The 25307-nt window shown below is 34.6% G+C and overlaps 1 protein-coding gene across 1 annotated transcript in view; it reads right to left on the bottom strand.

Moving 5' to 3' along the window:
* Positions 1-505: 505 nt before the first annotated feature.
* LOC142351475 (uncharacterized) overlaps positions 506-25307 on the bottom strand; it is a 43990-nt gene continuing 19188 nt past the window's right edge. The window contains exon 3 of the mRNA XM_075403512.1: positions 506-843. Within this exon, the coding sequence (XP_075259627.1) occupies positions 718-843 (126 nt within the window). The 3' untranslated portion in view covers positions 506-717. The remainder of the gene's footprint in view (positions 844-25307) is intronic.

Raw genomic sequence — 25307 nt, 5'->3', positions numbered from 1 at the left:
GGACCAAAAAGTGTTGGTGGTTGAGCGTGCAAGCTCCTTTTATACTTGCGGACACGTGGTTCTCTAGTATCCTATTGGATAGAGATAACAGTGTCGACAGAGTTACCAAGGTTAACTTGGTGTTATCTGTGTGGCGTGATAATATCACGTCATAGTATTCTCAGTTTTAGTTAGTGATCTTAAAATAGTAGCTTATTCAAAACTACTTAGTAATTTGTTCACACGTTAAAATGGACTTTGTCCAAATCAAGTTTGTGCTTCACGCACTATAACGTAAATTCTCAAAATAGCACTAAGATTATCAAATAGTGTTACTGAGTGTAGCACACTTCAGTACAGCACCCGCACTTTCTATGTTGAACAGCAAGGAAATAGCTAAGTAACTTTCAGTTGGCGTATCCAGTTGGTGTACCGTACGTCACTGGGTTAATGCCCTTAGCTAGAGCCTGAGCCGTTTTGTGCAGTAAACATCATTTTTCCCCTTCGAACTGTTCTGAAAAACTTATCTCGAACTGTTCGCGAATTAGACTATTTGTTGTTAGAAATCAAAATTAATTATAATTTAATGGAACTTTTTAAGAGTGGATAACATCTAACAATGCCGTGATTATAACCGACTTAACACTGCAGTTTTTCAAATCATCATGCAAACAAAATGACCGATTGACATCTAAATAGTTGATTCTCTGAAACCTGACCCGAAACCTCGACCCGAAATCATCCCTTCAACTGGTTGAAGATTTCGTTCAGGAACTTTGATATGAGGTCACAAGTGAAGTACCACTGTCTGTCCTCAACTGGTTGCTTATCGGGATGATATCCAGGAATCACTTTCAGCAGCAACTGAAAATAAATAACTCATCCAATTATTGCCTTACAAGAAACTCTGCTTACCCTAGACGAACTGGGACGGTTATCTGCTAAGATCTTGCAAGATTCTTGCAAACAACGGTTATCTGCTAAGATCTTGTAAGAGTCTTGCAAATAACGGTTATCTGCTAAGAGACAAGATTGCAACGGTTATCTGTTAAGACTCTTACAAGATTCTTAGCAGATAAACGTCTTAAATAATTTATCCGGAATTTCAGAGATTTTGAGAGAAATTCATGATTTGTACAAAGTTCGACAGTTCCTGACTTGGAGCATCATAAAGAAACTTAGTTTCTTTAAAACTTGTTTTACAAGGTTTTACATTCCCCTATTTTGGTTCCTTTGAAGACACTTTTTTCTTTTAGATTTTCATTGATGAACCTAGCTAGTTAATATTTAACAGAGGCGACTCGATCAATGTGACAAGAAAACATAGCTGAATATACTGTTTTTGAAAAAATTATGAAATCAAATTTTTGGTGCAAATTTTTTGTAATTAAATGTTTTTAATTGTTGTAATTATGATTCTCAACACAACGAGTGGCGCAGAAGAATTTCTCAATAGCTTTTTTCTTTTTAATTTAGAGATAAACAACGGTATTCCAGTTGCGGAAAATTTTTAGTACCGCTCAAGATGAAATTGGATGCCAAAACAAACAAAATAGAAATCTAAAAAGTGACGACACAGAAAACTATTTTTAAGTATTCAAAACTCTTCAAATAAACATCCCGTCTTTTGTTCAATTGATGAAAGTAGCCTTACTATTTTGGTTTTGTAATTTTGACGAAGAAATTAACATCAATATATTGTTTTTAATGAGGCTGTTAAATCAGGTTTGTGGGGTAAAGTGAATCAAAACGAAATTCGGACGTTTCGTTCATATATAAATGGAAAAAATTGCGCCTAGAACTACACTAAATGATCGCGGAAGTAAGCTCCGTTAATAGCCATTCATTGTTTTTGAAAGCAACAGCAATATCAAAACCACAAAACAGGTCTGCCAAAAAAAACTGTTTCGAATTATTTTTTTCTATATGCATTTTCTTATCAAGATTTGGCGCTTTTTATGGTGTAGTCAAACTAACTCCTTTTTTTTGCGTAGGTAAAAAGTTTGCTTTGAGATGCAGTGAGTCTTCTGCTGTTAACAGATTCACATAACATCAAATCGAACCTCAGCTGCGAAAGTCCGTAATTTTTTTTTAGTAATTAATTGTTTTAATTGATGTAGCCATGATTTGTAACACAAAAAGAGGCGTAGGAAAAACTCGAAATAGATTTCTTTTATCAATTTAGAGATGAAAACCGGTATTTCACTTGCGGAAAAATTTCAATTCCGTTCAAGATGAAGTTTTGATGCAAAAATAATCAAAATAGGGTTCTAAAAAGCGAAGAGACACAAAAGTCTTCTTTAAGTATTCAAAACTCTTCAAATAAACATCCCGTCTTTTATTCAATTGATAAAAGTAGCCTTACTATTTTGATTTTGTAATTTTGACGAAGAAATTTACATCAATATATTGTTTTTAATGAGGCTGTTAAATCAAGTTTGTGGGGTAAAGTTGATCAAAACGAAATTCGGACGTTTCGTTCATATATAAATGGTAGAAATTGCGCCTAGAACTACACTAAATGATCGCGGAAGTAAGCTCCGTTAATAGCTATTCTTTGTTTTTGAAAGCAACAGCAATATCAAAACCACAAAACAGGTCTGCCAAAAAAAACTGTTTCGAATTATTTTTTTTCTATATGCATTTTCTTATCAAGATTTGGCGCTTTTTATGATGTAGTCAAACTAACTCTACTTTTTTGCGTAGGTAAAAATTTTGCTTTGAGATGCAGTGAGTTTTCTGCTGTTAACAGATTCACATAACATCGAATCGAACCTCAGCTGCGAAAGTCCGTAATTTTTTTTAGTAATTAATTGTTTTAATTGATGTAGCCATGATTGGTAACACAAAAAGAGGCGTAGGAAAAACTCGAAATAGGTTTCTTTTATCAATTTAGAGATGAAAACCGGTATTTCACTTGCGGAAAAATTTCAATTCCGTTCAAGATGAAGTTTTGATGCAAAAATAATCAAAATAGGGTTCTAAAAAGCGAAGAGACACAAAAGTCTTCTTTAAGTATTCAAAACTCTTCAAATAAACATCCCCTCTTTTATTCAATTGATAAAAGTAGCCTTACTATTTTGGTTTTGTAATTTTGACGAAGAAATTTACATCAATATATTGTTTTTAATGAGGCTGTTAAATCAAGTTTGTGGGGTAAAGTGGATCAAAACGAAATTCGGACGTTTCGTTCATATATAAATGGTAGAAATTGCGCCTAGAACTACACTAAATGATCGCGGAAGTAAGCTCCGTTAATAGCTATTCTTTGTTTTTGAAAGCAACAGCAATATCAAAACCACAAAACAGGTCTGCCAAAAAAAATTGTTTCGAATTATTTTTTTTTCTATATGCATTTTCTTATCAAGATTTGGCAATTTTTATGGTGTAGTCAAACTAACTCCACTTTTTTTTGCGTAGGTAAAAATTTTGCTTTGAGATGCAGTGAGTTTTCTGCTGTTAACAGATTCACATAACATCGAATCGAACCTCAGCTGCGAAAATCCGTAATTTTTTTAGTAGTTAATTGTTTTAATTGATGTAGCCATGATTGGTAACACAAAAAGAGGCGTAGGAAAAACTCGAAGTAGATTTGTTTTTTATCAATTTAGAGATGAAAACCGGTATTTCACTTGCGGAAAAATTTCAATTCCGTTCAAGATGAGGTTTTGATGCAAAAATAATCAAAATAGGGTTCTAAAAAGTGAAGAGACACAAAAGTCTTCTTTAAGTATTCAAAACTCTTCAAATAAACATGCCGTCTTTTGTTCAATTGATGAAAGTAGCCTTACTATTTTGGTTTTGTAATTTTGACGAAGAAATTTACATCAATATATTGTTTTTAATGAGGCTGTTAAATCAAGTTTGTGGGGTAAAGTGGACCAAAACGAAATTCGGACGTTTCGTTCATATATAAATGGTAGAAATTGCGCCTAGAACTACACTAAATGATTGCGGAAGTAAGCTCCGTTAATAGCTATTCTTTGTTTTTGAAAGCAACAGCAATATCAAAACCACAAAACAGGTCTGCCAAAAAAAATTGTTTCGAATTATTTTTTTCTATATGCATTTTCTTATCAAGATTTGGCGCTTTTTATGGTGTAGTCAAACTAACTCCACTTTTTTGCGTAGGTAAAAATTTTGCTTTGAGATGCAGTGAGTTTTCTGCTGTTAACAGATTCACATAACATCGAATCGAACCTCAGCTGCGAAAATCCATAATTTTTTTTAGTAGTTAATTGTTTTAATTGATGTAGCCATGATTGGTAACACAAAAAGAGGCGTAGGAAAAACTCGAAGTAGATTTCTTTTATCAATTCAGAGATGAAAACCGGTATTTCACTTGCGGAAAAATTTCAATTCCGTTCAAGATGAAGTTTTGATGCAAAAATAATCAAAATAGGGTTCTAAAAAGTGAAGAGACACAAAAGTCTTCTTTAAGTATTCAAAACTCTTCAAATAAACATCCCGTCTTTTGTTCAATTGATGAAAGTAGCCTTACTATTTTGGTTTTGTAATTTTGACGAAGAAATTTACACCAATATATTGTTTTTAATGAGGCTGTTAAATCAAGTTTGTGGGGTAAAGTGGACCAAAACGAAATTCGGACGTTTCGTTCATATATAAATGGTAGAAATTACGCCTAGAACTACACTAAATGGTCGCGGAAGTAAGCTCCGTTAATAGCCATTCATTGTTTTTGAAAGCAACAGCAATATCAAAACCACAAAACAGGTCTGCCAAAAAAAATTGTTTCGAATTATTTTTTTCTATATGCATTTTCTTATCAAGATTTGGCGCTTTTTATGGTGTAGTCAAACTAACTCCACTTTTTGCGTAGGTAAAAATTTTGCTTTGAGATGCAGTGAGTTCTCTGCTGTTAACAGATTCACATAACATCGAATCGAACCTAAGCTGCGAAAGTCCGTAATTTTTTTAGTAGTTAATTGTTTTAATTGATGTAGCCATGATTGGTAACACAAAAAGAGGCGTAGGAAAAACTCGAAGTAGATTTCTTTTGTCAATTTAGAGATGAAAACCGGTATTTCACTTGCGGAAAAATTTCAATTCCGTTCAAGATGAAGTTTTGATGCAAAAATAATCAAAATAGGGTTCTAAAAAGTGAAGAGACACAAAAGTCTTCTTTAAGTATTCAAACTCTTCAAATAAACATCCCGTCTTTTGTTCAATTGATGAAAGTAGCCTTACTATTTTGGTTTTGTAATTTTGACGGAGAAATTTACATCAATATATTGTTTTTAAAGAGGCTGTTAAATCAAGTTTGTGGGGTAAAGTGGATCAAAACGAAATTCGGACGTTTCGTTCATATATAAATGGTGGAAATTGCGCCTAGAACTACACTAAATGATCGCGGAAGTAAGCTCAGTTAATAGCCATTCATTGTTTTTGAAAGCAACAGCAATATCAAAACCACAAAACAGGTCTGCCAAAAAAAATTGTTTCGAATTATTTTTTTCTATATGCATTTTTTTATCAAGATTTGGCGCTTTTTATGGTGTAGTCAAACTAACTCCACTTTTTTGCGTAGGTAAAAATTTTGCTTTGAGATGCAGTGAGTTTTCTGCTGTTAACAGATTCACATAACATCGAATCGAACCTCAGCTGCGAAAGTCCGTAATTTTTTTTAGTAGTTAATTGTTTTAATTGATGTAGCCATGATTGGTAACACAAAAAGAGGCGTAGGAAAAACTCGAAGTAGATTTATTTTATCAATTTAGAGATGAAAACCGGTATTTCACTTGCGGATAATTTTCACGTCCGTTCAAGATGAAGTTTTGATGCAAAAAAAAATCAAAATACGGTTCTAAAAAGTGAAGAGACACAAAAGTCTTCTTTAAGTATTCAAAACTCTTCAAATAAACATCCCGTTTTTTGTTCAATTAATGAAAGTAGGCTTACTAGTTTGGTTTTGTAATTTTGACGTAGAAATTTACATCAGTATATTGTTTTTAATGAGGCTGTTAAATCAGGTTTATGGGGTAAAGTGAATCAAAACGAAATTCGGCGTTTCGTTCATACGGAAATGGTAGAAGTTGCACCTAGAACTACGCTAAATTATCGCGGAAGTAAGTTCAGTTAATAGCCATTAATTGTTTTTGAAAGTAACAACAATTTCAAAACCACAAAACTGGTCTGCCAAAAAAAAATTGTTTCGAATTATTTTTTTTCTATATGCATTTTCTTATCAAGATTTGGCGCTTCTTATGGTGTAATCAAATTAACTCCAATTTTTTTGCTGAATTAAAATTTTTGTTTTGAGATGCAGTGAGTTTTTTGCTGTTAACAGATACACATAACATCGAATCAAACCTCAGCTGCACAAGTCCGCAATTTTTTTAGTAGTTAAATGCTTTTATTTATTGTAATCAAGATTCGCAACAGACAAACTGGCGCAGAACATTTTCTAATTACTTTTGTTTTTTCCAATATAGAGATGAAACCGGTATTTCACTTGCAGAAAATTTTCAATTCCGTTCAAGATGAAGTTTTGATGCAAAAATAATCAAAATAGGGTTCTAAAAAGTGAAGAGACACAAAAGTCTTCTTTAAGTATTCAAAACTCTTCAAATAAACATCCCGTCTTTTGTTCAATTGATGAAAGTAGCCTTACTATTTTGGTTTTGTAATTTTGACGCAGAAATTTACATCAATATATTGTTTTTAATGAGGCTGTTAAATCAAGTTTGTGGGGTAAAGTGGACCAAAACGAAATTCGGACGTTTCGTTCATATATAAATGGTAGAAATTGCGCCTAGAACTACACTAAATGATCGCGGAAGTAAGCTCCGTTAATAGCCATTCATTGTTTTTGAAAGCAACAGCAATATCAAAACCACAAAACAGGTCTGCCAAAAAAAATTGTTTCGAATTATTTTTTTTCTATATGCATTTTCTTATCAAGATTTGGCGCTTTTTATGGTGTAGTCAAACTAACTCCACTTTTTTGCGTAGGTAAAAATTTTGCTTTGAGATGCAGTGAGTTTTCTGCTGTTAACAGATTCACATAACATCGAATCGAACCTCAGCTGCGAAAGTCCGTAATTTTTTTTAGTAATTAATTGTTTTAATTGATGTAGCCATGATTGGTAACACAAAAAGAGGCGTAGGATAAACTCGAAATAGATTTCTTTTATCAATTTAGAGATGAAAACCGGTATTTCACTTGCGGAAAAATTTCAATTCCGTTCAAGATGAAATTTTGATGCAAAAATAATCAAAATAGGGTTCTAAAAAGCGAAGAGACACAAAAGTCTTCTTTAAGTATTCAAAACTCTTCAAATAAACATCCCGTCTTTTGTTCAATTGATAAAAGTAGCCTTACTATTTTGGTTTTGTAATTTTGACGAAGAAATTTACATCAATATATTGTTTTTAATGAGGCTGTTAAATCAAGTTTGTGGGGTAAAGTGGATCAAAACAAAATTTGGACGTTTTGTTTACACATAAAGAGAAAAATTTGCACTTAAATCTACACCGCAGTTGCACAGACGTATGCTTATTTAATAGATATTACCTTTTTTTGATATGAACACCAACCAAAAACCGATAAAAACAGGTCTGTTAGAAAGAAAAATGTTCCGACCAGTTTTCTTCTTTATGCAGTTTATTAAAAAAAATAGCACTTCTTCATGGTTATTTTACAACTAAGGTCAATTGGAGTCAAATTTAGGTAGGTTTTCTTATTGCGAGGTCCAGTGAGATCCTTGCTTCTAAAAATGATTCAGAGATTCGATTCAAACCTCTGCAGAAGACAAGCAGATTCTTTTTTAAAATTCAAATGATTTTAAATGTTTTAACCAAGCTCCCTAACAAACGAAGTTGACTAGCTAACCCCAAAAGTATTCAATTTAGTGCTTAGTATTGAAATCAGAATAAGAAAGAATTCATTGGTGATTTCTTTAGTGTAAATGTCACAGTTTTTTTCTTTATCATTTTTGACATTTTTTGGAGCTATCAACTCATTGTGCAGGAGAAAACTGGTGATCTTGTCTTTTGAAACTGGTATTTCATCAGTGTTTAATCACATTCTGTAATCTTTTTTATCATAATAAGCCGAATTTTGGTACCCAGAAAACGGGACAAAAAAAACATGAAATTAACTCATTTAATATTTAAAATTTGAAAATTTTTGTCGTTTTCTATTTTTCTCAATAAAAGAATTTCAAATGATAAATTAAATTGCAAATTAATTCTATTTGAATAGTTTTTAACAGTTTGTTTTGTTTAGTTTCCAAAATTATACAAAATTTTTGATTTTAACCCAGTATAAAACAAAAGATTTTTTTTTAAATAAAATTACAGTTATAATGACACTATCCATCAAGCAAAAACAAGTTTTTTCTTGCCACCGCCGTGGAGCAGTGACCCAAGCAACTTGCACATCCCGTTTCATTGGGTTTGAATCATCTTATTTGAGCTTTTTTCCAAAAAAAACAAAAAAAATGCAAACAAAAATTGAAAAAGCAAGCAAATTTTTTTTCCGTAATTTTTTTTATTGTCTTTTTGCATTTTTAGTACTACTATTTTGTTCTACCTCATCACCGTGTGGCTACTGTTATTTTTTTGCACGATTAAACATATAAAAGAATAAATTTTTTATAAAATTACCCGAAAATTGCTCAGTTTTGTTTTAGACCGAGTTTCAAAACAAGCTCTGCTTTTTTATGTGTTCCTCAGTAATAAATAACGTTCTATATATCAAAATACTCCTCGTTAGATAAGCTTTCAATATATTGGCACAATTTGTGCTTTTAAATTCAAAACTGTGACAATTTTCATGCTTTTTATGCAAAAAGTGCGTAAATATTTGACTTTTTTCATGTGTTTTGCTAACTATTCAATTATTGTTTCTTTAAAAACATATGTTTTTGTATGCAAAATACTGGATTTGTTCTTGGCATTGATCCCAGATAAAAAACAAACCACATTTTGTGGCTTAGATACCTAACAAAGCCTCTGCACAATGTCAATTTTTATCGATTTTCCGAAAATTTTCGATTGATCAAAGTTTCTGATTTTAATAACTTTTTACCCAGAATGACTTGGAAAACTTTCCATAGCTCAAATTTTGCCTCAATTAATGTTCTTTACGTTTCAATTCTTGCTAAAGTAATTTAATCAAGGAATCGGATTTACTTTTTACTTTTTCTGGTGTAAACCCAAAAAAACACCTTATCGAAGTTTCAAAAAAAGCTCTGCTTTTTTATGTGTTCCTCAGTAATAAATAACATTCTATATATCAAATTACTCCTCGTTAGATAAGTCTTCAATATGTTGGCACAATTTGTGCTGTTAAATTCAAATCTGTGACACTTTTCATGCTTTTTATGCAAAAAGTTCGTAAATATTTGACTTTTTTCATGTGTTTTGCTTACTATTCAATTATTGTTTCTTTAAAAACATATGTTTTTGTATGCAAAATACTGGATTTGTTCTTGGCATTGATCCCAGATAAAAAAACAAACCACTTTTTGTGGCTTAGATACCTAACAAAGCCTCTGCACAATGTCAATTTTTATCGATTTTTCGAAAATTTTCGATTGATTAAAGTTTCTGATTTTAATAACTTTTTACCCAGAATGACTTGGAAAACTTTCCATAGCTCAAACTTTGCCTCATTTAATGGTCTTTACGTTTCTTATCTTGCTAAAGTAATTTAATTGAGGAATCGGATTTATTTTTTAACTTTTCTGGTGTAAACCCAAAAACTTCTTATTTTGCACTGAGGGTCAAAAAAAATTTTTTCCCTGGCAGTGCACACTTGATTTATATGTCTGGAATTGAAGCCTGGCTCATGCTGGTTTCAAAACACTTTCATTTTCACAAATCCGTTCAGTGGTTATTGAGAAAAAAGGCTTTTTGTTTTGCATACCTGGCTATACTTATAGCTATTGCATACCTGGCATCCAGCCGTATGCCAACCTGTGATGCCAAATTGTTCTCTTTTTTTAAGCATGTTCCTGGCTGTATTTCGAAATTTCATATACTTTTTCTTAATCTCCTTGATCAGAGCTTTCAATTGATATAAAATACATATGACTAAATTTTCGTGTTAAGTTTGCAGGTATGCACTTCAGTATTACATGTGAAAAATTCGTTCACCGTGCGCGTGAACGGTAACGTGACATGCTCAGCAGGAACTCGAATCCGAGAGGGGTACTACTCGAGTGCGTTATTGCAAACTCATCCCAGTTGAAAGCGAATTTCAAACGAAAGTTTCAAATTACTACCGTGACCATCTAGCGAGTGGGGGTAGAGAAGTATTAGCAGTTAACGGCGGCGGCACAGTGCAAGTGCAGAGAGGCCGTAGCAGAGGAGGTAGTAGTAGTAGTAGAGGCTGGAGATGTTGTAGTAGTAGAGGCTGGAGATGTTGTAGTAGTAGTAGAGGCTGGAGATGGCCGTAGAGGCTGGAGTTTGACTCCGTAGACAGTTCCAAGGGCGCATACTGTGTATCGATCGTTCAGTGGGGTTTCTCGGCCTGGTTGATTGAATTTCTCGCTTAGTCAGATGTTTCGGAGATGAGTTAACTATTTCAGATAGCGCGTTTATGTCTGTTATGAATTTGAATTATGCTGGAACGGAGATATTAATGACATCATGTGTAAATCTTGACAAATGGTACCATCTTATATTCAGATCAATACGAAGCACAGTATTTTAAGTAATGTTGTATTGGTAGCATAAACTATTAGTAGTAATAGTAAATGCTTGTTAATTGCTCTCGAAGAGAAGCAATTATTGTAAACGTGTCTTTTTACGACTACAGGAGTATTGGTATTCTGGGTCTTTTCTATTATAGCCCCCCCACCTTAGTGGTCAGATAACCTATAGCCCCCAATCATGGTAATTATACCATAAGGGAGCAATAATTTGGTGGGGAGCAGGTATCGGATCTGTTTTCGCCTTCTCAACATGTGTGTGTGTGGTATTCAGACGGGGGTGGGGGTTGAGGAGGCAGAATTTAACTGGAAAAGTTTTATATTTGAGACGTGATTGGGATCTATTGTTTCACCCCCCCTCAGTGTTTTATGACCCCAAGTGACAAATTTTATGTTGTTATATAGCACGTTACTATGTAAAACAATAGCACGTGCGCCTGGGGGGGCGTAAAAAATATAAGCTCACTAAGCTGGGGGGGGGGCGAAGCAGAATAGATCCGATAATCTGTTCCCTATTCCGTTGTCAAAAATTTCGGATCTTTTCCGTTTGTGCCCCCCCAGTACGTTATGCTGCCCCCAGTTACAGAGCACGTGTCATTACATAGTAAATTATTATGTAAAAATATTGCACGTGCATCTGGGGGTTGCAAATAATATGCAACCACTAAGCTGGGGGGGCACAAACGGAAAAGATCCAAAATTTCAAAAAAACCTCACGGAATTGAGCAATCACAACACTTTGATTACTTATTACGCCTCTCATTTTCAGTGAAATTTTTGTTGTTTGACTTTTCGAGTGACTTATGCTTTTGACTTTTTGCGCGACATAAATTTCTCTTCCATTCACAATTTCCAGCAGCTGAACTCAATTGAAGGTAAATTAATGCTAATTCCCCTTCAATTTAGCTAAAGCTAGGCTCTCAAAACCGTAGCTAGCTACTGACAAAGCCAAACGCTCTCCAGTTGTTTGAACATTTCGCTCGACGTTGTTGGTAACGTTTCTTTTTTCAATAGTATTTTAAAACCTATTTACTAATCTTGACAATAAAAGTATTTTCTCAAATTGTTTTCAGAGACGTTGGTTAAACATGCCTCGAAATTATGCACGCAAAACAACGAACTCCTTCCAAGGTTACAAAATTGATTTTGCTGTGAAAGCTATTGATGCAGGGTCGTCAATTCGTTTGGCTGCTAAAAATTATGGAGTCGCTTTTTCTACTCTAAGACGGTTTTATCAGAGAAAAGATGTTGCTAACTATGCGTCGCTGAAAGTTGGTCGACGATCGCTTTTCACGGAATATCAGCAGCGATCGCTCTTCAAAGCTCTTTCTTTCCACGAGAGCACTCGGAAACAACTGCGAAGAAAGGTTTATATTTTTGCGAGAAGCATGAAAGTTGACTTGCCAAGTTCCTGGAAACGAAACAGGCTTTCCGGTAACGAATGGACTCTTGCTTTTCTAAAAAAGTATCCAAATTTAGGAATGTTTGTCTTTCAAGCGAAAAAGTTTCGAGCGACTACTTTTAATTGTGTGAGCTGTGTCGAAGTTCGAAAGAGAGAAGAAGTAAAATTTGTATGTGAAAACTGTTGTCTGTGTACATGTGCCTTCTGCTTTTCCATTAAAAAGTTCCGCTGTTGTGTTGATGAATTGTAAAAATGGTGACTAAATAGTGAACTTGTTTTGTCGGAAATGGGAGTTATTCACTTAAAGAGAAACTATACTGCTGAGCGTTGATTAATGTGGGTGAAGAAGTTTCCAAAGAACTGTTTCAATCTGTTTTTCTTTTTCAGATTTGAAATTTGTTCCCTTTGTCAACATTGTTTCCTCTGTCACAGTGATCTCAACGAACGACATCAATTCGACTAAGTAAGTTATTCTGCGGCTAGTTTAGCGCGGCTCTTGCCTTACTTGCATAATAAAACAAAAACTCAACTCTAGCATTGTTTTTATTTTTCTGCGTTTATTTAGCAGCCAAAGGTACAATAGTCTGGATGATTTTTGCATTCACCGTGGTAGCACGGTAATGGCTTTGGTTGTTGGTGCAATTAATCTCATGTGGTTTCTAAAACTATTTCAATAAGATCTGTGATTGCATTTACAGGTTTCGCTGTAAAAATTAAGCTAAACACTTGCCTCTTGTTTTTTTCAATTTAGGTATTTTTTCTGTTTCCCTTCCTCTAATTGAATGGGTGTTTTGTGTTTTAGCTCACCAAAATGAGGTAAATTGATGTGACCTATTGTTATTGGTAGCAATAACCCAAAAACTAGATAGGAATTACATCTAATAATAAGCTTTTATCTAAATCTATACAGATAAATTAGCTTCTTCCGAAATCTGTCCGTCCCCGTTAAATGAAAATTTTTTAGAATGACTTCGCAACCTGTATCTTCTTCCAAGCAAAAGAAGGCAAAGAAAGTAATCGGCACCCCGGTCAGATCGAAATCAGTTCGCAACGCGCAGAAAAACGATGAGATCATTTTTCCGGCTGATCATGCATTTCTTGTGTACTTCGACGACGAGCGATCGTTTGCTTTGGTAGCCCCAGACCATACATCATGGCCAGTTCATTTGCTTGATTCGGAAAAATTGTCCATGCGTCATCAGGATGTTTTCTTTAAAAGCTCGGAAAAACCGGGATCCTTTATTAAAGGCAAAGTGCTGACCAACGGTCCTGAAGACGTAATCGAGCGCGTAGGTGATTGATGAATTTTCAAATTGAACTGGGTCTGCAACTGGAGGATGTGAATGTAACAAAGGTTTTCCAGCGTGCTGTGAAAGAGCTGAGTTTGCAGAAGGAAAATTTGAGACGAAACGTGAAAATGGGAAAAGATAAGGTTGTGGATGGGGCTTCTCGTAGTCCTCTGAAAGATATTCAGCAGAATGAAAACGATCAATGTGATGATACCGATGGATGAGAGAAGTCTGATGATGAAAGCAGTGCATTGGCTTCAGACATTGATAATGAACCGGATCAGCCTGATTTTGCAGCTGGCTCTGTAAAGGTTCAGGAAAACAAAATGGCTCTAGCAACGAACGTAGAACTGGTAACTTTTTTTATTTATTTAGTCCTGATCCGCCTTCAAAATTCTTCAAAAATTTTTGAGATGAGACTTAAAGTTCACTTTAAGACTTTAAGGTACTAGAATTATAATATTGAGGCTTGTGATTGGATATCGTTAAGTTAAAACTCTTGTTGGTAGCAACAATTGTAAATCTACGGCTTGTTTAGGATTCGGTTGTGCAGCGTTTCGAAAGAGTAATGGCGCGGATAGAAGCAAGACTTGACAAAAGTGATTTGTTGCTAGATGACCTCACGAAGTATTTTAAGAGATCGTTAGACGAAATATACCGGTTATCCGAAACTAAAGTTCCCTTGAAGAATCATAATCAACATACAGACGAACCGGAGGACTTGGAAAAACCTCAGATGATGTATAACGGAAAAAATTTGTTGGATCAGGGAGGAGCGACGCCTGTAGACAAAGCGTATAAAATTGCAAAAGCTTTGTGGACAACAGAAGAGAGAGTTAGAATTTGCATTGATCCAAAGCGAAGGCTAACTAAAGTTTATGACCGGGAACCGGCTGATGAAGAGCGAACGAAGTTGTACCGAGACGCTGTGGAAGAAGTTTTTGGTGATATATTCTCTGAAAAACTGTATAGAAGTTCTCTGCGTCTAGTGAACCAGAGAATGCATGAAAAGAGGACAAAGTTCCTTGATGCTTGAGTTGCGTTGAAAACGTTTCTGTTAGCAATATTTTGGTTTTAAACGTTGCAAACGTTCTTTGTGTCCAATATTTGTTCTCAAAAAGAAGTTTTCGTTCTAACGTTTTTTGATGATTAGAAATCTTTATATTTCTTGAGTTAGCAGCTAGATTCCTTTAAACTGTTTTTGAATTGGTCTTCAGAGCTGACATTTTACTTCAGAGTATAATGGATTTGTTTGTAAATGGCATTGAGAAGGTGACTTTGAGATTCGAAAGTTTGGAGTCAACCTTACGGAAGAGCAATATCCTGGAGGTAGATGCTCGAAACAGAATGCTAGAGGTGTCCGAAAGCCTTAGAAAATTAGTATGTTTGGTTTTGAATAATGTAAGTTCTAAAAACATCCTTTAATTTCTTAACCTTAGTTGGTTTTTATAGAACAAGAACCGGGCTAATGACGGGATTGGAAAAACAGAAACAATTTTGATGTACAAAGGTGTTAATTTGCTGGACTATAGCGGTCCGAAAGACTACGCCGCTGTTGGTCGGTTTCTGGCCAGGAAAATACGCTCGGAAGAAGAGAGGATAAAAGTGTGTTGGTTTTGTCAATAGTAATGTCAATAGTGTTGGTCGAATAGTAACTTTGTCGGTCGTGAAATGGCTTCCAAGGAAGACGAATTTTACTTCTGAGGTTTTATTAGTATACTAATTTTTTTGTTTCGCAAAATTTGATTTTTCAGTACTGTTTTATTCTTTAGAGGCTCTCCGGATGTTGTGCGGAGATAGTTTGTGTGCTCTGCGTAGAGCTAAGGATGGGGCTAATTCCTTAGGTCGACACGAACGAAAGAGGCTTCAGATCTCACAAAAATGAATTGTTCTCTTAAGTCAGGTTTTAGTTTAATCTTGTCCTGATGTCTTTTCTACTTCAAGCGTCTCGTTTGATTCTTTTGATTTCTCAAATTCGTTTCATTTCTCAAAATCAAAGTTTTTTTCAGAAAAAGATGTCTGTTCTTGATCCAAAAATGTTCAAATCTTATCTGCCCATTGCAAGACAATTAGAGAATGTTGATCTTACTTGGAAGGATGTTGCTACTGTCGACAAGAAACTGACCGAAAAATGGATAAACTCATCTGAGGTGGTTGCGCATAGTGTTTTGATCGAGCCTAATTCCCAAAATCTGTATTGTAACGACTTCATGAGCTTCTTGGATAATGAATATGCCAAATAGTTAAGGTTGGTTACCTTCAATACTGTCAGCTACCTTGGGAATGAAAGTTATACCCAAATGGGCGTTTTTGCTAAAATTGACATTGCTTCTCAAACCGAAATTCCGGGTCTTATAGGTTATTTATGCGATATCAAACCGGACGAAATAATCGAAGGTTTCAATGACTTCTCTATTATGCCAAGTACTAGGGTAGGTGTCGATTGGATGATGTTAGGTCCAATATCTTTTGTTAACGCCTGTTGCAAACCTAATGTTGCTAATGGTAATGAAAAAAAACGGATGATTTGCGTTTCTCTAAGAGATAAAATATCGGGGGAAGAGTTAACTGTATTTTATTGAAAACATTTCTTTGGTGAAAACAATGCTGAATGTTTGTATCCTCACAAAGGTCTGCACGGTAGCCCATTTCCTGATTTACCTGCTAAACGGAAAAAATTGTCAACGCCCTTGGCTTTCAATAATTCTGAAAGAATTCGACATAAAAATGAAATTGAAATTTATAGATTTTCGAGACAAGGTTTTCCTACTCGCGCCAGAATTGCTTTTCCCGAAGATATGCTCGAAAATGTCCATGAGAACAATTTTGTAACCTGTGAATCTATTTTTGGTTCGCTAGAAGCTCCGCCGGTAGCGGCGGAGATTCCAATTGCTTCAAGTAACGACGTGATACCACAGATTGTAGAATATGTGGAACTACCAACTACCGACTTTTCAACTGCTAACGGTTTAGGTGAAGATCGTATAAGCATTTCCGAAATTAACTTCGCGTGCTCCCCTCCAATTGGTCTGGAAAGATTTGAGGGCAATGATAGGGCAGATTTATGTACCGAGGAATATCATTCAGAAGAGTTCTTAGACTTTGAACTGTATGAAATTTCTGGCATTGGACATGACCATTTTATGAAAAAGTTCCAATATTTTGCAGACAAGCATAAATTCTCTGATTGCGCTCGAAATGATGTGTTAAAATTGTTTGCTGGTACTCTTCCTTACCCAAAAAAAATTTTTGCAGACTTGTTGGTGACGAACATGCCAATAATGACATCCAAGGGGTCAGGTAGCTCTAAGTATGTAATTGTTGATCTTTTTTGCCAATTGGAAAAAATTTTGGAGCGAAATGCTCTCTATGTTAAAAAATGATGGTCAGCTTCGTGCCCCTGGGAGTTCTCTACAGATATGTTTAAGAAAAGTGAAATTCAACTTGTACTAAGCACTGACGGTGCACCTGTTTTTAAGTCATCTAAGCTCTCTGTGTGGCCTGTTTGTGTGCAAGTCTATAACCTGCCTCCAATTTTGCGATCGAGTTTTTGCAATCTCTCTCTTCTAGGTCTTTGGCATGGAGAATCAAAGCCAGATTTTTCCGAATTGCTTTCCATTCTTTGTTTAGAATTGAAAACCATATGCAATAAATTTTTCAACTTAAAGGAACTAGGTAAAATAAAATTCAAAATCAGATCAATAGTTTGCGATATGCCTGCTACAGCTTATGTTTTGTGCATGAAACAGCACATGGGATACAGTAGCTGTCCACATTGTTTTATTAAAGGGTTTCATCAAAATAGGAGAATGTTGTTCAGTGTCAAAAAGCTTTCATTATGCGTGATAACGAAAGCTTTTTGCAGTGTGGTTTTCTGGCAGACCAAACAAAGCAAATTGTATCTGGAGTAAAATCGCCCACTCCCCTCAAAAATTTTTTAAACCTACCATGGGATTGTCCAATCGATCCCATGCATCAAATTTTTTTGGGCACCGGAAAAGTTCTTTCCAAAATGATGATATCCTTCTTCAAAGGATCTTCTGCCTTTCTTCTTCAGGACGAAATTTCTAAATGCAAAGTTCCCTTCGATTTTTTGCATCGCCCTAAAAGAATTGACGAATTGAGCTACTGGAAAGCGCACGATTTCAAGTTGTTTTTTTTCCACATCGGTGTTTTGGTGTTTAGTGTTGTCGGCGTCTCAAGTCCAAATTTCACAAGTTTTTGCCGGCTGAGCTTTGCTGTCAGAATACTCTCAGACGAATGTTTCGATGAAAATAAATAGGAATTTGCAAAATCTCTAATCGATTGTTTTTTTGCTGATTTTGTTGACCTTTATGGAGAAGATTCGCAGTCCTTTAATTTTCATACCATGAGGCACTTAATTGAGCAAGTCAAGAGAAATGGACCCTTATGGTTGTTTTCAGCTTTTTGTTTCGAGTCTGCTAATCACCATCTCTTGTCAGCTCTTTCGGGAACAGTTAAAAACCCAGAAAAAATAGTAGACCGCTTTTTGAGGCATCAAATATCTTTCGCTGAGATGCAGATTTCCGATAAAAAGCTTAAGGTAAATTTTTTGACAAATTTCACAAAAGTGACAGAGGAGGTTCGAGCTTTTTGCCTTGAGCAGAAAATGGATCTCATTTTTAGCAGATATTGCGGTGAAAAAAAATTCTGCTCAAATTCTTACTCTCGTTTAAACGGAAACCTAGGCGAAAGCGTTTTAATGCTTAGTAATGGCAATTTAATATCTTTGGAATGTTTTGCAAACAGAACTGGCATTTCATACGCTGTTGTTAGGCAATTCGAAAGCGTTGAAGAAATTAAATTGGGCCTGTTAAAAGAAACGTCCTTTGCTTACATTTTCAAACTATCAGGGCTTGGAGATCTGAGGCTAATAAAAGTTGATGATTTGAAGTTCAAAACAATTTTTTACCCGAACGGTAAAATTTTGCATGTTAGTGTTATGAAAGAGGGCTTCGAGCACAATTAAAAGTTCAACAAGTTTTTTAGCCTTCTTTGTTTTTGTAACAGCCTTTTTCCAGTTTGTTTTTTTGAAAAGAACACACCATCTTTTGAACTCATTTTTGTCGAATTTCGTTACTTCAGTTGCTGTTCTTTTTTTACAAAAGATACTGCGCATACCTTTTACAGGCCTCATCAGACCAACTTGAGTGGAAACAGCAATTGTGTGACAAGTTTCAATACTCCAGCAGTACTGAGGTAATATCGTTTTGCATAATAGTTTGGAACTATTCTATTTGTTAATAATTATTTTTTATTTTGGTAAAACACATCAATATTAATAGTCAAAAAATTCAAAATTAAAGTTTTTGGGTTGTTGCTTCCTCAAAAAAGTTAATTTTGAACTGTGCTTCGTAATTGTTACTGAAACTGGCTTTTAATATAGCTCTATTCTTATTATTGGTGACTCTAATGTCAGAAGAGCGCGAGAAGACATCCGTGAAGACCGCATGCTTGGAAATTACAACATTGAGTTTCTATGTTTTGGCGGGCTACGATCTAACGAGCTTGGGCCAATGTTCAGTCTTGCGGCATCACAGTATGACTACGTAATCACTGCTTGCGGTAACAGTGACCTAGCGGTTTTTTTTAACCCGCCTGCAGTCAAACCCAGTCAAGTTGCGTTTAATCTGGTATCTTTTGCCAACGTTCTGAAGGAAAGAGATGTTCATTGTGTTGTACTGGGAATGGCTATGCAGGGTGATATGAACTCAGAAATTGTTCAAGAAACTAATTCTCTGCTTTACAATCATTTGGGAAGTCGCTATGTTCCATGCAAACTTAAACTAAAACATATGATTGAAGGAGATGACGTTCATTATAATTTTAATGGGCGGCGCGACTTTTTGGCTCTTCTTTATAGAGTCATAAAGTGTAGATTCAATTTGTAATGTCCAAGATTTATTGTTGATGCTGCAATTTGAGTTTTGAGTTGAATTGATGTTTGACTTTTAGCTTTTTGGTTCTCATTTTTTATACACGAGATGTCTGTAGAGACAGTTCTTACCTTTTTGTCCGGATTTTTTGTCTCTCTTGGTTGATGAATTAAGAGCTGTTTGCCTTGAGTCATTTTCTTGGTTCTATTATCCGCGTTTCATTTTTTTGATAGAAATTGATTGTTTGTATTCGTCGATTGTAGCTCCAAATTGGTCTAGTTTTTTCCCTCTTTATACTGTCTGAAGTTTTCTACTCTTTTTTGTTGACTGTGGGTTGCGCTATGATTGATAAGAACGAGGACTTTATTGATTGTTTTGTTGCTTGTTGTATTAGATGTATGGATTGTTCAACTTTGATGCATAAGATATATTTTAGCCATTTGATTAATGAGAATACTGTTATTCGTCTTGTCTAGCGCTGTGATTAAAAAGCAATATGAGCGCAATTGTTGGAATTATTAACTCTCTTGGTTAATGAATTAGAGTAGTTGTTTTTTGTTGACTTGAGTCATTTGTTTTGTTCCATTATCTGGATTTCATGCTCTGTTGATATGATGACCTTTTTGTTTGAGTTCGTTTGTAGTTCCGAATTGGTCTAGTTGTTTTCCCTCGTTTTACTTGTCTGAACTTTTCTACTCCTTTTCATTGACTGTCGGCTGCGCTATGATTGACAATAATGAGCGCTTTCATGGATTTTTTGGCTGCTTGTTGTCTTATATGTATGAATTTTTCAACTTTGATGTATTAGATTTATTTTTGCCATTTGATTAATGAGAATACTGTTATTCGTCTTTTCTTGTCTAGCGCTGTGATTAAAAAGCAATATGAGCGCATTTGTTGGATTTTTTATCTCTTTCGGTGGATAATTTAGAGTAGTTATTTTTTGTTGACTTGAGTCATTTGTTTTGTTCCATTGTCTGGATTTCATGTTTTGTTGATATGATGACCTAATTGTTTGAGTTCGTTTGTAGTTTCGAATTGGTCTAATTTTTCCCTCGTTTTACTTGTCTGAACTTTTCTACTCTTTCTCATTGACTGTCGTCTGCGCTATGATTGACAAAAATGAGCGCTTTCATGGATTTTTTGGCTGCTTGTTGTCTTATATGTATGGGTTTTTCAACGTTGATGTATTAGATTTATTTTTGCCATTTGATTAATGAGAATACTGTTATTCGTCTTTTCTTGTCTAGCGCTGTGATTAAAAAGCAATATGAGCGCATTTGTTGGATTTTTTATCTCTCTCGGTGGATAATTTAGAGTACTTATTTTTTGTTGACTTGAGTCATTTGTTTTGTTCCATTATCTGGATTTCATGTTTTGTTGATATGATGACCTAATTGTTTCAGTTCGTTTGTAGTTCCGAATTGGTCTAGTTTTTTCCCTGGTTTTACTTGTCTGAAGTCTTCTACTCTTTTTTGTTGACTGTGGGTTGCGCTATGATTGATAAGAATGAAGGCTTTATTGATTGTTTTGTTGCTTGTTGTATTAGATGTATGGATTGTTCAACTTTGATGCATAAGATATATTTTAATCATTTGATTAATGAGAATACTGTTATACGTCAAGTCTAGCGCTGTGATTAAAAAGCAATATGAGCGCAATTGTTGGAATTATTAACTCTCTTGGTTAATGATATAGAGTAGTTGTTTTTTGTTGACTTGAGTCATTTGTTTTGTTCCATTATCTGGATTTCACGCTTTGTTGATATGATGACCTTTTTGTTTGAGTTCGTTTGTAGTTCCGAATTGGTCTAGTTTTTTCCCTCGTTTTACTTGTCTGAACTTTTCTACTCCTTTTCATTGACTGTCGGCTGCGCTATGATTGACAATAATGAGCGCTTTCATGGATTTTTTGGCTGCTTGTTGTCTTATATGTATGGATTTTTCAACTCTGATGTATTAGATTTATTTTTGCCATTTGATTAATGAGAATACTGTTATTCGTCTTTTCTTGTCTAGCGCTGTGATTAAAAAGCAATATGAGCGCATTTGTTGGATTTTTTATCTCTCTCGGTGGATAATTTAGAGTAGTTATTTTTTGTTGACTTGAGTCATTTGTTTTGTTCCATTATCTGGATTTCATGTTTTGTTGATATGATGACCTAATTGTTTCAGTTCGTTTGTAGTTCCGAATTGATCTAGTTTTTTCCCTGGTTTTACTTGTCTGAACTTTTCTAATCTTTTTCATTGACTGTCGGCTGCGCTATGATTGACAAAAATGAGCGCTTTCATGGATTTTTCGGCTGCTTGTTGTCTTATATGTATGGATTTTTCAACTTTGATGTTTTAGATTTATTTTTGCCATTTGATTAATGAGAATACTGTTATTCGTCTTTTCTTGTCTAGCGCTGTGATTAAAAAGTAATATGAGCGCATTTGTTGGATTTTTTTGTCTCTCTCGATGGATGATTTAGAGTAGTTATTTTTTTGTTGACTTGAGTCATTTGTTTTGTTGCATTATCTGGATTTCATGTTTTGTTGATATGATGACCTTTTTGTTTGAGTTCGTTTGTAGTTCCGAATTGGTCCAGATTTTTCCCTCCTTTTCTTGTCTGAACTTTTCTAATCTTTTTCATTGTCTGTCGGCTGCGCTATGATTGACAAAAATGAGCGCTTTCATGGATTTTTCTGTTGCTTGTTGTGTTAGATGTATGGAGTTTTCAACTTTGATGTATTAGATAATTTTTTAGCTATTTGATTAATGAGAATACTGTTATTCGTCTTTTGTCTAGCGCTGTGATTAAAAAGCAATATGAGCGCATTTGTTGGATTTTTTGTCTCTCTTGGTTGATGATTTAGAGTAGCTATTTTTTTTGTTGACTTGAGTCATTTGTTTTATTCCATTATCTGGATTTCATGCTTTGTTGATATGATGACCTTTTTGTTTGAGTTCGTTTGTAGTTTCGAATTGGTCTAATTTTTCCCTCGTTTTACTTGTCTGAACTTTTCTACTCTTTCTCATTGACTGTCGTCTGCGCGATGATTGACAAAAATTAGCGCTTTCATGGATTTTTTTTTGCTGCTTATTGTCTTATATGTATGGGTTTTTCAACGTTGATGTATTAGATTTGTTTTTGCCATTTGATTAATGAGAATACTGTTATTCGTCTTTTCTGGTCTAGCGCTGTGATTAAAAAGCAATATGAGCGCATTTGTTGGATTTTCTGTCTCTCTCGGTTGATGATTTAGAGTAGTTATTGTTTTTGTTGATTTGAGTCATTCGTTTTGTTCCATTATCTGGATTTCATGTTTTGTTGATATGATGACCTAATTGTTTCAGTTCGTTTGTAGTTCCGAATTGGTCTAATTTTTCCCTCGTTTTACTTGTCTGAACTTTTCTACTCTTTCTCATTGACTGTCGTCTGCGCGATGATTGACAAAAATTAGCGCTTTCATGGATTTTTTTTTGCTGCTTATTGTCTTATATGTATGGGTTTTTCAACGTTGATGTATTAGATTTGTTTTTGCCATTTGATTAATGAGAATACTGTTATTCGTCTTTTCTGGTCTAGCGCTGTGATTAAAAAGCAATATGAGCGCATTTGTTGGATTTTCTGTCTCTCTCGGTTGATGATTTAGAGTAGTTATTGTTTTTGTTGATTTGAGTCATTCGTTTTGTTCCATTATCTGGATTTCATGTTTTGTTGATATGATGACCTAATTGTTTCAGTTCGTTTGTAGTTCCGAATTGGTCTAATTTTTCCCTCGTTTTACTTGTCTGAACTTTTCTACTCTTTCTCATTGACTGTCGTCTGCGCGATGATTGACAAAAATTAGCGCTTTCATGGATTTTTTTTTGCTGCTTATTGTCTTATATGTATGGGTTTTTCAACGTTGATGTATTAGATTTGTTTTTGCCATTTGATTAATGAGAATACTGTTATTCGTCTTTTCTGGTCTAGCGCTGTGATTAAAAAGCAATATGAGCGCATTTGATGGGTTTTTTGTCTCTCTCGGTTGATAATTTAGAGTAGTTATTGTTTTTGTTGACTTGAGTTATTTGTTTTGTTCCATTATCTGGATTTTTTGTTTTGTTGATATGATCTTTTTGTTTGAGTTCGTTTGTAGTTTCAAATTGGTCTTGTTTTTCCCTCGTTTTACTTGTCTGAACTTTTCTACTCTTTCTCATTGACTGTCGGCTGCGCTATGATTGACAAAAATGAGCACTTTCATGGTTTTTTCCGCTACTTGTTGTCTTATATGTATGGGTTTTTCAACGTTGATGTATTAGATTTGTTTTTGCCATTTGATTAATGAGAATACTGTTATTCGTCTTTTCTGGTCTAGCGCTGTGATTAAAAAGCAATATGAGCGCATTTGTTGGATTTTCTGTCTCTCTCGGTTGATGATTTAGAGTAGTTATTGTTTTTGTTGATTTGAGTCATTCGTTTTGTTCCATTGTCTGGATTTCATGTTTTGTTGATATGATGATCTTATTGTTCGAGTTCGTTTGTAGTTCCGAATTGGTCTAGTTTTTTCCCTGGTTTTACTTGTCTGAACTTTTCTAATCTTTTTCATTGACCGTCGGCTGCGCTATGATTGACAAAAATGAGCGCTTTCATCGATTTTTCTGCTGCTTGTTGTCTTATATGTGTGGAGTTTTCAACTTTGATGTATTAGATTTATTTTTGCCATTTGATTAATGAGAATACTGTTATTCGTCTTTTCTTGTCTAGCGCTGTGACTAAAAAGCAACATGAGCGTATTTGTTGGATTTTTTGTCTCTCTCGGTTGATAATTTAAAGTAGTTTTTTTGTTGTTGATATGTGTCATTTGTTTTTTGTTCCATTATCTGGATTTCATGTTTTGTTGATATGATGACCTAATTTTTTGAGTTCGTTTGTGGTTCCCAATTGGTCCAGTTTTTCCCTGGTTCTACTTGTCTGAAATTTTCTAATCTTTTTCCTTGACTGTTGGCTGCGCTATGGTTGACAAGAATGAGAGCTTTCAGGGACTTTTCTGTTGCTTGTTGTGTTAGATGTATGGATTTTTCAACTTTGATGTATTAGATATATTTAGCCATTTGATTAATGAGAATACTGTTATTCGTCTTTTGTCTAGCGCTGTGATTAAAAAGCAATATGAGCGCATTTGTTGGATTTTTTGTCTTTCTTGGTTGATGATTAAGAGTAGCTATTTTTTTTTGTTGACTTGAGTCATTTGTTTTATTCCATTATCTGGATTTCATGCTTTGTTGATATGACCTAATTGTTTGAGTTCGTTTGTTGTTCAAAGTGAACCAAATTGATATCCCAGACTACCAGTACTACTTAGGTTGTAATGCAAAAAGATTGGTCTGCCTAACTTTCATAGAAAAAAAGTTCGTATTTCAATCGAAAATATCGACTTTTTCGCTTATTTTATTTTAAAAAATAGTTAAATTTTATCGGATCTTAGAGTTGTTTAAAGTGAACCAAATTGATATCCCAGACTACCAGTACTACTTAGGTTGTAATGCAAAAAGATTGGTCCGCCTAACTTTCATAGAAAAAAAGTTCGTATTTCAATCGGAAATATCGACTTTTTCGCTTATTATATTTTAAGTTAAATTTTATCGGATCAAGGAGTTGTTCAAATTGAATCAAACGGGGTATGGAGTATACCATGGGTACCTAGAGTGTCGAACAAAGAGTTTTTGCTATCGCTTGTCTAGAAAAAAAGTTAGCTTTTCATACGGAAATTTGCTATTATTTCGAATACGAATTTCAAAAATAGGTCTTTTTCATCGGGTCAAGGAGTTGTCCAAATCGAACCAAACTCGGTATCGGGTATCCCATGGGTAACTAGATTGTAAAACAAAAAGATTTTTTGCTATAGCTTGCGTAGGAAAAAAGTTAGCTTTTCATACGGAAATTTGAGATTATTTCCGAATAATTTTGATAAGTATATTTAAAAATAGCTCTTTTTGAGCGGGCAAAGGAGTTGTCCAAATCGAACCAAACTTGGTATGGAGTATCCCCTGTATAAATAGAGTCTGAAACAAAAAGATTTCTTGCTGTAGC

This window comes from Convolutriloba macropyga, chromosome 13 (genome assembly GCF_964194025.1).
Source record: "Convolutriloba macropyga chromosome 13, txConMacr16.3, whole genome shotgun sequence".
In the NCBI taxonomy this organism is placed as follows: Eukaryota; Metazoa; Xenacoelomorpha; order Acoela; family Convolutidae; genus Convolutriloba; species Convolutriloba macropyga.
The sequence above is the reverse complement of the archived record's forward strand: the minus strand, read 5'-3'. Positions and strand labels throughout refer to the sequence as shown.